The sequence below is a fragment of the Salvelinus namaycush genome, chromosome 30, assembly GCF_016432855.1.
Source record: "Salvelinus namaycush isolate Seneca chromosome 30, SaNama_1.0, whole genome shotgun sequence".
In the NCBI taxonomy this organism is placed as follows: domain Eukaryota; kingdom Metazoa; phylum Chordata; class Actinopteri; order Salmoniformes; family Salmonidae; genus Salvelinus; species Salvelinus namaycush.
The window spans coordinates 15,076,031-15,092,488 of record NC_052336.1 but is presented as its reverse complement, the minus strand read 5'-3'; the positions used below and the strand labels follow the sequence as shown (position 1 = coordinate 15,092,488).

Genomic DNA, 16,458 nt, shown 5'->3' with positions numbered 1-16,458 from the left:
GTGTTTATACTTGCGTACTATTGTTTGTACAGGTGAACGTGGTACCTTCAGACTTTTGGAAATTGCTCCCAAGGATGAACCAGACTTGTGGAGGTATATAATTTTTTTTCTGAGGTCTTGGCTAATTTCTTTTGATTTTCCCATGATGTCAAGCAAAGAGACACTGCGTTTGAAGGTAGGCCTTGAAATACATCCGCAGGTACACCTCCAATTGACTCAAATTATGTCAATTAGCCTATCAGAAGCTTCTAAAGCCATGACATAATTTTCTTGAATTTTCCAAGCTGTTTAAAGGCACTGTCAATTTAGTGTATGTAAACTTCTGACTCACTGGAATTGTGATACAGTGAATTATAAGTGAAATAATCTGTCTGTAAACAATTGTTGGAAAAATTACTTGTGTCATGCACAAAGTCGATGTCCTAACTTGCCAAAACTATAGTTTGTTAACAAGAAATTTGTGGAGTGGTTAAAAAACGAGTTTTGATGACTCCAAACTAAGTGTATGTAAACTTCCGACTTCAACTGTATACTGTATACACACCATCATATACATATATTTATATTCTGGCATTGCTCGTTCTAATTCATTTTAAATGTTTTGATTCGCGTGTATTGTTTTGTATTGTTAGGTATTACTGTTCTGTTGGAGCTAGGAACATAAGCATTTCGCTACACCCCCAATAACATCTGCTAAATATGTTTAGACAACCAATACAATTTGATTTGATTTAAGCAAAATTTTGCATACTGTTTTTATGCATGTAACATCAAAGACTTAGAAGCAGTGGTGGAAAGTACCCAATTGTCATACTTGAGTAAAAGTAAAGATACCTTAATAGAAAATGACTCAAGTAAAAGTTAAAGTCACCCAGTAAAAATCTACTTGAGTAAAAGTCTAAAAGTATTTGGTTGAAAATATACTTAAGCATCAAAAGTAAAAGTATAAATAATTTCAAATTCCTTATATTAAGCAAACCAGACGGCACCATTGTCTTGTGTTTTTAAAATTTACGGATAGCCAGTGGCATGCTCCAACACTCAGGCATCATTTACAAACTAAGCACGTGTGTTTAGTGAGTCCGACCAGATCAGAGGCAGTAGGAATGACCAGGGATGTTCTGTTGATAAGTGCGGGAATTGGACCATTTTCCAGTCCTGCTAAGCATTTGAAATGTAAAGAGTACTTTTGGGTGTCAGGGAAAATGTATTGAGTAAAAAGTACATTATTTTCTTTAGGAATGTAGTAAAGTAAAAGTCGTCAAAAATATAAATAGTGAAGTAAAGTACAGATACCCCCAAAAAAGGACTTAAGTAGTATTTTAAAGTATTTGTACTTAAGTACTTTACACCACTGCTTAGAAGTATGTTGTGGCTGGGTGTATTTGCTCTGGGATGAAAAACACAGTAGTTACAGGAATGGAGGTCTACTGTAGCAGTTCGTCAGGGGAGAAGCTGATGACAGGACAGGATGGAGAGAGAGAGAAGGAAGAAGAATTGAAGAGGGAGGGACAGAGTGACAGAGAAAGAGAAGGAGGAAATGAGAGGAAGAGAGGAAGAAACAATAAATGAAGAGACGGAGGAGGAGTGACAGAGACAGAGAGAGGGGATAGAAGAGAGAGAAGCAGGAGAAAATGATGAGAGAGAAGTGTTACTGACTGTAATGCTGAATGACATTTGAAAGCCTCCCCTGATTAGGGGTTTCCTTGATCACCATGTCAGACAGGCTTTCATAAAACCCACAGTGTGTGTGTGTGTGTGTGTGTGTGTGTGTGTGTGTGTGTGTGTGTGTGTGTGTGTGTGTGTGTGTGTGTGTATTTGTGTGTGTACGTGTGCAAAGCCAATTGCTTGCAGGGAATGCAGCTGTCAAAAAGGGGAAAGGTAATTATAGGGAATGATAACAGATCATGTTTTTCCCCCATCCGACACACACACACCCACACACAGACAAACAGTTCTCCATTGTTCCTCCACACTCAGAGGTGAAGGGTTTCCCATGGAGAGATTCAGGCCAGTTTAATTACACTGTAATACGTTGCTGTGGAAATACGTTACCGCGGAAATAAGAAGTTCTGACATTGTAATTAACGATCAAAGGACAGCCATATGTAAGCACACAAACACAGAAGTGGTCCAGGGAGAGTGGGACACTCTTTTGCAGGAAGTCTTGTGTGTGACAAAGAGAGTTGATTGAGAGGCTGTGGCTACAGTATGTACATTTTTATAGGTGTGTTTCTGTCAGTGTATCCTTGCTAGTGGGGTATTTAAACACATACATGTATTTTCACAGAGGAAGCACAGCCAATGACAAGCATTTACGACTCCAAAGAATAATAGATAAGCAAAGCAACAAAAGAAGACAACATATTACTACTATTGGTACTGACAGTTGTGAAAAATCATGCATCCTTGTGTGTGTGTGTGTGTGTGTGTGTGTGTGTGTGTGTGTGTGTGTGTGTGTGTGTGTGTGTGTGTGTGTGTGTGTGTGTGTGTGTGTGTGTGTGTGTGTGTGTGTGTGTGTGTGTGTGTGTGTGTGTGTGTGTTAGTATCTTTGACTCTCTTAGTCTCACTCATTTTCAGAAATGATGGAGATTAATTTCTCTGCTGAATAAATGGATTAGAGACAGAAACAATGGAGGGAAAATCCAACGAGTGTTTTTTCTTTTGCCACCATTTCAGAAATCAGGGATTAGTGGCACATTGGGACTGTGCTGAGCAGGAGAGGCCTGTGTTCCAAAACCCATCATGGATTTGACAGCATCTGTTCCCCTCTCTGCTCCGGCCATGTCCATGACTCACTGAGAAAATTCCTAAAAAGCTTTACAACTGTTTGCCTTATCCAGCCACCGCAGAGCTGTCCAACAACACTTAGTGGTGTGTGTGTGTGCGTGTGCGTGCATGCGTGGCTGTGTCTGTATATGTACTGGACCAAAAAGACAGCAGACTTTATAAGCCCAAACTCATTTCTAAAAAGACCAAACTTTTCTACTTCGTGTGCCGATAACTCTTAAATGTGTTTGTGCACCGAGGCTGCAACCTTGCCTCATCCTCTGACTCAGCTGAAGCTGTTTTGGTGTGTTTGAGACAGAGGAGCATCTGACGTTTTCTGTTATTAACATCTGTTTGTTTGTTCCTAATATTGTTTCTAGCTGCATGCACCTCTCCACGTGTGTGTGTGTGTGTGTGTGTGTGTGTGTGTGTGTGTGTGTGTGTGTGTGTGTGTGTGTGTGTGTGTGTGTGTGTGTGTGTGTGTGTGTGTGTGTGTGTGTGTGTGTGTGTGTGTGTGTGTGTGTGTGTGTGCGCGTGTGTGCACCTATCCCTTTTGTTTAAAGCAATAGCAATTCTACTCAGGGGAGAATAGCTAAATATGGACCCCAATCTTAGCAGCTTGTCTTTCCCCCATCTCTCGCTTCCATCTCTTCCCTTTTTCATTCTGAGTGAGGAACCAAGGTGGGGGAGGGAATCAGAGCAGACTCTATTTCTCCTGTACTGTTGTCAGCAGTTGGCTGCTTGGGGATCAAAGTAGTGTGTGTGTGTGTGTGTACGTGCGTAAGTGCGTGGTTTGGTGTTTTTTTGTGCTTTAAGAAAACTAGAGCGAGTTTAATTAAAGATGAAAGTGCGGATGATTAATTGATAGAAGTCAGACTATTCCATTTGGTACTAAACCAGGGGTGTCCAGACCTCTCCATACAGTGAAAAATGTGGACGGCTCCAAAAGCTTGTACATAAAATTAGTGTAATGATTACTGTGTTGTGTGGTGTTGTTCTTTTAAACCTTTAAAGACCAAAAACAAGCCTGGTGCATATTTGTCATTCTCTTTCAGGACTCTGGACATTTCCATATATATACTGTATATATTACACAGGGAAATGTGTCCACCAACTGGAGTGCCCTAAATTGCTCTGTCTGCAAATTCGGGATGTGCATGTAAGTAGTGAGGCTCAAAGGCTCAGATGGATCTCCTGAGGCAAAAAAACATCAGGAGTTTTTCTTGTAGTGATACAGTAAGTAAACAAACTTATTGAGAATTTCAATTCCTTTGTGATTTCAAAGGTTTGTTAGGCTGTTATGGTAGGACTAGTCTACTAGCAGGTGTTGGAGAATGGCTGTTTAACTCCACTCATATCCCTCCCCTCGGTCACTCATCTCCTCCAGCCTTGACCCACTCAGTGTTTGTAGTGTGCCATAGAGACAGATAAGTACCTCTGAAAGTTCTCATCTATGAAAAATGGAGTGTGCAGGCTCCCTCCATCAAGCTGGCTTTCAACGGGAGATTAGAACAGCGAGAGTGGAGTGCTCAGGGAGATAATGCGCCTGCTCCCAACATCTGTATTGGAACTTCTATCTTCACAGGAAACACATTATGCTGGCAAAGAAAAATAGCTCTCCCTTGCCTGGCCAAGATTAAGTCTTTAACTAGGCATTTATAGAGATGTATAGGCTGATATAGAAGTATAGCAGACTGAGATCCCATGGTTTGGATAGAGACAGTTTGGCCTTGTGGTTGGGAGTAAGGCAGAGACATAAGTGATCATCAGCTATATTTATTGATGCTCTCAATAATTTCTCCACTAAAACAGTACGAGCCTAAACCCAATTCAAAAACAAGGCAACAGACTGAAACGAATAGTGAGGGAGGGGGCATTGAGATTGGAGGTAAATAGAAAAAGGGAGAGAAAGAGAGATTTACAGGCAAACTGTAAAAAAAACAAAGAGTAGGCTTAGGGAGTACAGTATAAAGGACATTCAGGCAAAATGTATATGCATTCAAATAAATAGTCCTTCTATTATTTCCATATGTATTGGTTAACTCACTATAGAATTGCATGTAAAAAAAAAAAAGAACAAAAAAGCTGCAGACGCTGATGACATCATCAGGTCGCGCCACGCTGCGATAAGGGGGGAGGTGAGGTGGGGCATAGTAAGGGACAGGTAGTTAAACAGAGTGGGGCAGTTAGGCTGAGGGTCTTGCTTATACCTTCAAGTGGACATTCACTTTCACTCTACAGATGTTGGAGCGGAGGAGGGGGGCATACATGCACCTAGTAATGCCAGGATGGGGGCAGTGAGGGGTTGTCAGGGGTCAGAGATGAAAGATCACAGTGTGGAGTCGCGGCAGAGGACGATCTCGAGCTCGGTGCGGTAGAGCTTCCCCGCGTCGGACAGAGCCATGATGCTCTTCTTATAGCCCACCAGACCAGTCGAGTCCAACTCCTACAGCAAACAGGGAGAGAAACAGACGTGAGTGCTAGTGCCTCAACCAATGATATCATTAACTATGGTGTCTACCCTGTAAACAATAATGAGCCATTAGGACGTCCCCAGGACTTCACAAAATGGTCGCCTGAAGTCGTCAGGACGTTGTCTCATGGTCGCTTGGAGGTTTTGTCTAGTTCCCGGTTGGTCCCAGGGACGTCCTAAGGACTTTTTTAAAAACTTTCTTGGGATTTTGGGTCATGGTCCCCTAAAGGTTTTTGCCTAGTTCCCGGTCGCAAAGAAACATTTCCTACCCCCCCCCCCCAAAAAAAAAATCTGCCCAGGGCACACGCACACCCTAGTTTCATTACACATCACCTCTTGTTACTGTTGTCAAGCCTATCAAGGCCCTGATTGGTAAACCACTGATCCAGTCACAGCTGTTTGTATTTTGGCAATGCAAGGGATTTACTTATTTCATGACACAACGTCCCAAGAATGTCCTAAAAACGTCCTCGGGGACATCCCCGGGACAAACTGGGAACTAGACAAAACCTCCAGGGGGCCATGACACAACGTCCCAAGAACATGCTAAAAACGTCCTTAGGGACATCCCGGGGACAAACCGGGAACTAGAACGTTCAGGTGACCTTCAGGGGACCAAGAACATCCTAAAAATCAAGTTTCAAATCAAGTTTATAAAACATCCCCAAGTCAAGCCGGGAACTATAAAACGGTCCCACAGAGAATGTTCCCTTGGGCCCATCATTCGACGTCCTAAGGACTAGTAAAATGAAAGTCCTGAGAATGTACTAAAATGGTCCTGACATGGTCCTCAGTGACATCCTGGGAACTAGAACATTCTCAGAACGTCAGTGGGATAACGTTGTGCCTAAACCTTTAAGGGACCTAATGGGAAAGTCGCCAAATATCCTCAGGACGTCCCCTGTTTGCTGGGTATGGCCCTAACAGTCAATGCAACACCACATCCTGATCCAACAAAAACTCAGAAGACCATAACCTGTACAAGACCACAATGTTCTGCCAATCATTCTGATCTTGTAAACACTCCAGGTGCAGTATGACATAATCAACCAATCAACTAATCAAAAGATGAGTTAGTAAATAAGTGAAGTCTCTTGTTCTTTACCATTTTGTTCTTGTCATGTAGGTCCTTCAGCAGTGCGTCCAGCTCCTGCTCATCGATGTAACCGTTTCCATCCTAGTGAAACAGTGAAAAACAGTGAAACAGCAGAAAGGGGCCAGGCATCTCATATCATATTCTCATTAAAAGAACAATCAAACACTCAGATATCCTCCCACTCAGAGTATACACAGGCAAGATCAATCATTCACAGACCAACTGCCAATTCAGTCATTACAAAGGCATTAGTATGAGACTCCTGTACTGTACACCTGTCTTTCCTACTGTACTGTTTTTTATTTGTGGAAGGTTCAGTGGCATGTATTCATGGATGCCAAGGGAAGCCAGGCTTCCCCAAAAAGTTGACCAAGAAAAAAATACATATTTCGTCGCTCTGTGTTTCATAAATTTCCTTCAATTCACAAGAGGCTGAAATGAATATATCTCACCGGAGAAAGCATCCGAGCGAACCAAACAGCTCCCCTCTGTGTCTCAGTATGGGTAGAGTATCTATCTGATGCTGTCTGGTCAGAAAGAGTATGACATTGTGGCCGCCCATAGCATTGAATTCAAGGGAAGCCAGCGAGCATTTGGCCTCCCTTGATAAAAAATACATAAAATAATTGTCAATCAGCTTTGAGCTAAACTGAGTGAGCTCAGCTGTGAATGGTGCTAGCTCACCATAAAAAAAAGTGTCAAGGGAAGCCAGTTTGGATTTGGCTTCAGACCAATCACATCACAAGCCAAAGCCAAATGTCATTAATGACAGAAAAAAACTTGAATTGTTGCATCTCGTTGTATTCAGCCCTTTCCTAAATTAGGGATTTGGACTTGTGGTTTTACTTAATTCTCCATACTGGCCAATGATTATAATGGTGATTCTGATCCATCCATAAATTCATGCATTGTGCCCCTGGCCTGAGAGGATGGAAGTTCAACATGTAGCTAAATGTACACTCTTAGAAAAAAGGGTTCCAGAAGGGTTCTTCGGCTGTCCCCACAAGAGAACCCTAATAGGTTCTACCTGGAACCAAAAATGTTTCTTCAAAGGGTTCTCCTATGGGGATAGCCGAAGAACCCTTTTAGGTTCTAGATAGCATATTTCTTTCAAAGAGTGTAGTATGCTAATGTTAACTAGCTGGCCTGGTGTATCGTTGTCTATGAAAGGAAGCTAGCGAGCAAGTATTTTAGCAAGATAGCCTAGGACAACAAAAACTAAAAGTGTGTACTTCATGTTTAGGCAACATGAAAGAGAGGAGGATGGCATTGGCATTTCTCTACAAGTAGGTTGAGTCAACATGTTTTTTCTACTTGCACACACACACACACACACACACACACACACACACACACACACACACACACACACACACACACACACACACACACACACACACACACACACACACACACACACAGACACACACACACACACACACACAAACACACACATAAATCAGTAACATTGACAGGCAGCTCCTGTTTTCTTTGTAACTTGCAATAACTCTCTGTGGTTCTAAATCAATAGTTGTTTAGTAGTCCAAAAATGTCGGAAACAATACCTTGCTTGACCATGCTGTAGGTCATGTAACTGTTACATTCAATATGTTCTGTGGACAGATGTTGCTCTCCGGTTTTGTAATGAAACAAATGTGTGGTTGAATGTATTCTGCCACTGTGTCTTCTTATTGTCTCGGCATTAGGCCTATATATCACGGTGTCAAGGCATATGAACTAACAGGTTATAGAGCAAACAACACAGTTATCACAACACATAGGTTGTAATATGTGCTTTTTTTTCTGGATTGGCTTCCCCCTTCATTTAACCCACGCACCGCTACTGGGAAGGTTACCAAGGTAACACTAACAAAATAAATGATACAGACGCAGGTGTGTCTGGAGTATTTACCTGTGCAAGTGACCATTTGCATGGAGCTTGTAGCTTGAGTGACAGGGATACAAACAATCTCTCCACCCACACACCCTCCCAGCAAATATGTCTACTGTGCTCTTTTACCTTGTCATAGAAGGTGAATATTATGTTGAACTGCTCTGCTGAAAGCTTGCATCCCTGGAGAGATGGGAAAGACAGTGAAGGTGAAAATTATAATATGTATTGTACATGATATATATACACTGAGTTTACCAAACATTAGGAACACCTTCCTAATATTGAGTTGTAGCACCCTGGGAATGCCTGCGTCTGTTCCTCACAAACTGGAGTCTAACTGGTTTAAGTTAGCCAGGTGCAGTCTAGCCAGGTGCAGACTCAGTAAACGTCTCCTGTGATAAACAGTTTAATCCTCTTAAAGTGAATGCAATGAAGCTGAATTGTACCATAGATCTGTCGACCTTTACCTTAGGGTTATAGTCAAGACTGCTTTAATTCACATAGTGACCGACTCTTTCACAAATGAATACATTGCCCCAATTCCTAAAGGATTTTGTGTGTGGGGTGGGGTGGGGTGTGTGGGTCAGGTCTCACCTCGAACTTGAGCAAGAAATTTTCCTGAACCGGCAGCAGCCTTAAATGAGATAAAAGAAAATCGTTCACATTCAGATTCTTTACTTCAAAATGGATTCAAGTATAACACAGAGAGTCTCTCAGTGAACAAGACACACATAGACTCACCTGGCCATTTCAGACAGGCCCAGTTTCCCATCACCATTCAGATCAAACATCTTCAGCTGGAGAGTGAAAAGCAACAGTGAGTGGCGTAACATTACTACACGGTGTTAAACCTGTGTGTTTGTGTACACATGTACAGTATGTGTGTCACACTCACGATTGTCTGTGTGTACTCGTTGAGTTTCTTGTCATCGTAGTGTCTGTTGGCCTTCTTCAGAAGATCTGACAGGAAACCCTGAGGAAGACAGATCCTCGTTACCCCACTGGTAACTGGCTCAGTGACCCAAAATTAAAGTTTAAGGATGAGTGCTCAGGGGTCCTCCTCTGACAACAAGCACAAGTCCTTGGAAACTGACTACTGAAGGTTATGAATGTTTAAAACTTTGACACATTTGTTTACCTTCAGTTCATTGGCTTCGATGTATCCACTGCGATCAGTGTCATACCTTCGCCATGCCTGTAGACAGAGCATTTTTAACATTTCATTACCACACAGTACACATGCATTTAAACACAGAGATTAAGAACTCTAAAGCCTTAAAACCCTCTTTACTTTAACAACAAGTGGAAAAGTCATGATGCCATAATCGGTAGAGAGAATGTAGACAGACGGAGATAGAAGAGGATGAGAGTGAGACAGAAAAATATATAATTTGTGTTTTAATCTACCAGCTGTCCCGTGTCTAGAGCGAAACCTTATCAAAGATGGATGCCCAAACTACATCAACCCCCCCTCCCACCCCCCCACCCCCCACTCTCCTGCAGTAAGCCTGCAACCCATCCATAATGTATGGCAGTCTGAGAATAGCTTCTGTGTTCCCCTCCCCCCTCCACTTTTAACACAGGGTAGCCAGCACACTGGACCACTTCAAAACTCCTTCCTTCTGTCTATCCTCTCTTCTCCTTACTTTGCGTGTCTCCACCAACAGAGAACAGTTAAAAGGAGCCCCCCTCTCGCTCTCTCTTTCTCTCTCTAGTTATTTCTAGATATAAAACACTTTAGACAAGAAGATGCCTGTTTCCCTGATATTTCTAAGCTCTCTTGGGATTGATTCTGTGTGTGTGGATGGATGTGTTTTTGTGTTGGTTTTTGTGTATGGGACGAAGTGATCAGACTTAGCAATACACCAAAAAGTTATCTGTATCGGAGAGCAATGATAGCAGGAGCCATCTTTAGTGATTGATATACTGTACAGTGCAATGGGCTTACACACACACACACACACACACACACACACACACACACACACACACACACACACACACAGACAGACAGACAGACACAACTTACCGCCATGAATTCTGCACTGGATCCCACAAATGTTCTGAAACAAAGCAGGAAATTCTCCTCTGTGGGCAGAATCTGAGCTAACTGGAGAGAAAGAGGGAGAGAGAGAGAAAATATATAGAGAGAGGATTATTACACTTGGCTACTAACTCAATATTAAAGCGGATTTCAACAATAACACTGTGTACAAAACAAAGAACATCTATGCAGATCAGAGGTAAACATAAAAAGTCAGCAGACATTTCAACAGAGGAGTTTGAATGTGCTTGTGTACAGTATGGTCTTACTTCTGACATCTCGATTCTTCCGTCTGCATTCTTGTCAAATTTCATCATGAATTCCTTCATTTTCTCTCTAAAGGCAGCATGTGTGGGATCCTTGAATAGACAAACACACACACACAAACACACACAGAATAAATCAAAAACAGATAAAACAGAGACTTCCTACCTAACGACTCTCTGTGATGATGAGTTGTTACAGCATATTATATCAAATTGTCATTATCCAGTCTATCAGCCTATCTAGAAGCCTGAATACACCATGGATGATGACAGTCAAGTAAAGTGGACCATTTTCTCATTTAAATACAATGTTTAAGGTTGCCTCGACTAGGATGGAGTCAGTCACTCACTTTAAGGCAGGAAGGAAGGAAGGGTGCATTTTCAAAGTATTGAAACCCACTCACCACGCCTGTTCCTCTCCGCGCAGTCTCTAGCTGCCGGAAGAAGTTCTCCAGCTCCTTTCCCTCGATGTAGCCATTTCCTGTAGAACATACCCAAGGGTTAAAGGTCATTCCTGGGATCAGTGAGATGGGGATTACATTGACTTTTGAACCTGTGGAAAACATAATAGTTAAATGGCACTTTCTCAATTAATCTTTCCTTGATTCCTCGCATCCTCTCTCCTCACCTCCTTCGCAAATCCTATTGGAGAAAAAAGTAAGGGGAGGGACCTTGGACCTTCTTCTCCAATACAGCTGATGTGAATTGAGATAGAACCCTGGTATGTAGTGTGTGTTTCATTACTGTAAAAAAAAACAGGGTTCAATATGGAGGCATTTTTTAAGCCCTTTGCTCAACAAGTACCTCAATGAAAGTCCAGAACAACGAGTCCACAAGGAGTCCAGAGATTCAAGTGTTGTATAGCACCACCATGACTGTTTGCATACTCTAAACAATATGGAAACATGTTGACAAAAACACTCTCATTATCTAGCCTAATGCTACATTCACACGATATTGTCCATCTGGCCAACACGGCTCCCACAGGAGTACAGTAGCATAACATTGAGTCACATATTTATATCCAACACACACACACACTGCTGAGCTCCCTGGTCCTTACTAGGATTAGTCTGATATCCCAGCAAAACCATCAGGCCCAGTATCTGATGGGGATGAGATAGAGGGAGGAGGAGAGAAAGGGAGGGTAGGTCGGAGGGAGGGATCTGAAAGGGCAGGGGCTTAATGTGACTTATTGTGTCATAGCACCATAGGAATAAAATGATAGCTGAATTCACGGGGAAGAAAATTATGGAGAGGGGAAAGAGATTACTTGATAAGTGTCACGTTCGTCGTTTGGATGAAGAGAGGAGGACCAAGGCGCAGCGTGATAAGAATACATTCTTCTATTTATTTAACGAAACGAAGAACACTTAAACAAACTATGCAAAACAACAAACGAACGTGAAGCTATATATTAAACAAGTGCAGACACAGGCAACTTACATATAGACAATAACCCACGAAATACCCAATGGAATATGGCTGCCTAAATATGGTTCCCAATCAGAGACAACGATAAACAGCTGCCTCTAATTGAGAACCAATCTAGGCAACCATAGACATACAAACACCTAGACTAGTAAACACCCCATAAACATACAAAACCCCTAGAGAAGACAAAACACATACATCCCCGTTGGGTGTGACATCCCCATGTCACACCCTGACCTAACCAAAATAATAAAGAAAACAAAGATAACTAAGGTCAGGGCGTGACAGTAACCCCCCCCCCCCCCCCCCCCCCCCCCAAAGGTGCAGACTCTGGCACAGAAGGGGAGGGTCCGGGTGGGCCTTCTTACGGCGGCGGCTCGGGTGCGGGACGTGGACCCCACTCCACCATAGTCATTACCCGCTTTGGTGGCGCCTCTGGAGAGGGGACCCTTGCAGCGAGTCCCGGAATGAAGACCATCGTAGAGGGCGCCACTGGACAGAGGGGCAGCTCCGGACTGAGTGGTAGCTCCGGACTGACGGGCAGCTCCGGACTGACGGGCAGCTCCGGACAGCTCCGGACTGACGGGCAGCTCCGGACTGAGGGGCAGCTCAGGACTGAGGGGTAGCTCCGGACTGAAAGGCAGCTCCGGACTGAAGGGCAGCTCCGGACTGACGGGCAGCCCCGGACTGAGGGGCAGCTCCGGACTGAGGGGCAGCTCCGGACTGAGGGGCAGCTCCGGACTGAAAGGCAGCTCCGGACTGAAGGGCAGCTCCGGACTGAAAGGCGGCTCCGGACTGAAAGGCGGCTCCGGACTGACGGGCGGCTCTGGCAGCTCCTGACTGGCGGGCGGCTCTGGCAGCTCCTGACTGGCCGGCGGCTCTGGCAGCTCCTGACTGGCGGGCGGCTCTGGCAGCTCCTGACTGGCGGGCGGCTCTGGCAGCTCCTGACTGGCCGGCGGCTCTGGCAGCTCCTGACTGGCCGGCGGCTCTGGCATCTCCTGACTGGCGGGCGGCTCTGGCAGCTCCTGACTGGCTTAGCCACACTCCCCGTGTGCCACCCCCCAAGAAATTTTTGGGGCTGCCTCTCTGGCTTCCAGCCGCGCTTTCGTGCAGCCTCCTCATACCACCGCCTCTCCGCTTTCGCTGCCTCCAGCTCAGCTTTGGGGCGGCGATACACACCAGCCTGTACCCAGGGTCCCTTGCCGTCCAGAATTTCCTCCCAAGTCCATTGCTCCACAAAGCGCTGTTCCTTCCTTTCACGCTGCTTGGTCCGGTTGTGGTGGGTTATTCTGTCGCGTTCGTCGTTTGGATGAAGAAAGGAGGACCAAGGCGCAGCGTGATAAGAATACATTCTTCTATTTATTTAACGAAATGAAGAACACTTAAACAAACTATGCAAAACAACAAACGAACGTGAAGCTATATATTAAACAAGTGCAGACACAGGCAACTTACATATAGACAATAACCCACGAAATACCCAACGGAATATGGCTGCCTAAATATGGTTCCCAATCAGAGACAACGATAAACAGCTGCCTCTAATTGAGAACCAATCTAGGCAACCATAGACATACAAACACCTAGACTAGTAAACACCCCATAAACATACAAAACCCCTAGACAAGACAAAACACATACATCCCCCATGTCACACCCTGACCTAACCAAAATAATAAAGAAAACAAAGATAACTAAGGTCAGGGCGTGACAATAAGTGTGTGTGTGTGTGTGTGTGTGTGTGTGTGTGTGTGTGTGTGTGTGTGTGTGTGTGTGTGTGTGCGTGTGCGTGTGTGTGTGCGCACACTGTAGGGGCAACCCACATGCTGTAGATATTTAAGGCTGATTGAAAATATAACAAGCTCCTAATTGTTTTGGCCGATCAGATCTCTAACGGTTTGTACTCTGTGAGTTCCCCCAGGTCTGTGCTCTGTGAGTTCCCCCATCGGGGAGATGAGAGAAACACTCAGAGGCCATCAAACACACACGGGAGAAACACACATCACACACACACCCTACAGGCAGATAGAAAAGGAGAAACAGAGAGAGAGAATGGGAAGAGATAGCTAGGAGATGCAGCAATAGAGAGAGAGGGGGTAAAGAGAGGGCAGAAGAAAGGACCCGCTCTAACATTCTTGTAGTTTAGCTCAGTGTTGGGAGAAGGTAGGGGTTCTGCATTATTCACATGACCAAAGCACTGCCCGCATCTGGAGACTTTAGGCAGATCAGGGTGGCATTTACGAATGGGAAGTGTGGAAATTCTCTGGTAATGTTGCCACAGAATGCTATTTAAAAACAGGAATTGCCTGCAGCTCAGAAGGCATTAGCAACATATTCACAGTGGAATGGCTTTGTGCCTGGGTGATTGACAGTGGGGGGTCAGGTAGATGTTTATTGGGGCACTAGATATTCTGTAGCAACATTCACAAACATGACAGGCATGTGACTGGCTACGCATGGTGTACAGCAAGTTTGCTGACAACACGATAGTTGTAGGCCTGATAACCAACAATGACTAGTTCACCTATAGAGAGGCGATAAGTGAACTGGCATTGTGGTGACATCATGACAACAACCTTTCCCTCAATGTCAGCAAAACAAAGGAGTTGACTGTTGACTTCAGGAAGCAGAGGAGGGAACATGCCCTGATCCACATCAACGGGACTACAGTAGAGAGAGTCACTAGTTTTAAGTTCCTCAGCATCCACGTCACAGAGGACTTTTCTTGGACCAACAACACCACCACTCTTGTCAAAAGGGTGCAACAGCACCTCTACTTCCTAAGGCAGCTGAAGAAATTTGGCATGTTGCTCCAAATACTACCGCTGCTGAACCATCAAGAGCGTCCTGAACAGTTGATTCACGGCCTGGTATGGGAATTGCTCCGTCCACGACCGCAAAGCCCTCCAGCGCGTGGTGAAGACGGCCGAGTACATCACTGGGACCATGCTTCCACCCATCCAGGACGTCTACTTGAAACTGTGCATGAGGAAGGCACTCTGCATCATCATGGACCCCACACACCCCCGCCACGAGCTGTTCTCTCCCTTACCTTCAGGCAGACTGTTACGAAGCATGTGGTCTAATACCAACAGGCTCACTTTTTCTTTTTATTCTTATTTTTTTACTGTTTTTTATTGTTGTTGCATTGTCGAGAAGGAACCTGCAAGTAAGCATTTCGTTGGACGATGTATACAATACGTATCCCATACTACTAATAAAACTTTCAATGTAAAACTTTTAACTTTGTGTGTTGTATTTGATAGGTATATCACCATCTGTGCATCGGCTCGGCTGGTCTTTGAGATGTAAGCAAATCACTGCAGAAACACAAAGCTTTGTGTATGTAAATAAATCAGCCCATCAGATAGAGGGACTGAGGGCTGTCTCCTCTCTATATCAACATGTCATCACTTCACAGAAGCACAACTAAACATATTCCTGTACTGTGTGGGAGGGAAGTGGGTGAGTTGGCTGTTTAACTGTGTAAAGAAGTTTCACCAGAGACATGGATATTATGCTAGATATGGGCAGACCCCATCACAAATAATCCTAATTGCTCTTCCCAATGTGAGGATTTAGTGTGAATTATGCCCATGTCTTTACACAGGGCCGGACTTGGGCATAAGCGACATAGGCGGTTTGTCTACGTCCCCTGGCCGCTAGGGGGCCCCTGACCCAAAAAGGAACTCATTCTTACTGTTGAGAATTTGAACAGCAGAATACACAAAGCGCAATTTCGAAATGTGGTTGTGCATCAGCAATTTTCCTCTTGTTATGTCAGTCACTGACAGCACTCAATTAGCCCACGAAGCTACGCATTTTTAGATTGGTAAATTAGTCTACCCTGCTATCTAAATTTGTAGTAATAATAAATAAATTACCGAACGGGAACAAAGGGCACGTGCGCAAGGGCCCTGCCCTTTAGGGGGCCCCCACTGATTTTTGCCACTCTCACTCACAAATAAAATTGCATGAAATTAGTTAGACATTTGCTATAGTTTCTTTTCGCCCTATGGCAAAATGTGTACAATTGCAGAAAACTTGCTTTAAAACGGCAAAATGTTCTCTATGCCCTATGGCAAAATGTGTGGAATTACAGGAAATGAACTTTAAAAATGTATAAATATTTCCATGGTCAAGTGGGGAGCCACTAAAATATTTTACCAGCGAGGTGGTAGGCCCCTAACCAAATCTCGTATAGGGCCCCAAAAGGCTTGGACCTGTTCATACATTTTCCAGTTATGTTAGACATAGATCTTGTTTCCTTGCATGTAATAATATTTGGTGTGAAGAGTGGAATAATGCATGCGCTTCCCAAATATCATAGGCCTATTCTCTAGTCCACACACAGACACATTCTGCACAAACCATAACACACACGCACACACCATACAAGGCCTGTCCTAAGAGTGAATCATCTGAAGTTTTAAATCTGAAACGTGTCATTGACAGTGGCCGAAAAATAAAATCTAGGATTCT

The 16,458-nt window shown here is 44.0% G+C and overlaps 1 protein-coding gene across 1 annotated transcript in view; it reads right to left on the bottom strand.

Annotated features, from left to right (window-relative positions):
• Positions 1-5,076: 5,076 nt before the first annotated feature.
• The window catches only part of LOC120025368 (calretinin-like), a 13,744-nt gene continuing 2,362 nt past the window's right edge, over positions 5,077-16,458 (bottom strand). Inside the window, exons 2-11 of the mRNA XM_038969911.1 lie at positions 10,939-11,023; positions 10,546-10,612; positions 10,262-10,342; positions 9,371-9,427; positions 9,128-9,205; positions 8,974-9,029; positions 8,827-8,866; positions 8,359-8,412; positions 6,348-6,419; positions 5,077-5,215 (exon numbers count right to left, since the gene is read on the bottom strand). Coding sequence (XP_038825839.1) covers positions 5,099-5,215; positions 6,348-6,419; positions 8,359-8,412; positions 8,827-8,866; positions 8,974-9,029; positions 9,128-9,205; positions 9,371-9,427; positions 10,262-10,342; positions 10,546-10,612; positions 10,939-11,023 — 707 coding nt within the window. The 3' untranslated portion in view covers positions 5,077-5,098. The remainder of the gene's footprint in view (positions 5,216-6,347; positions 6,420-8,358; positions 8,413-8,826; positions 8,867-8,973; positions 9,030-9,127; positions 9,206-9,370; positions 9,428-10,261; positions 10,343-10,545; positions 10,613-10,938; positions 11,024-16,458) is intronic.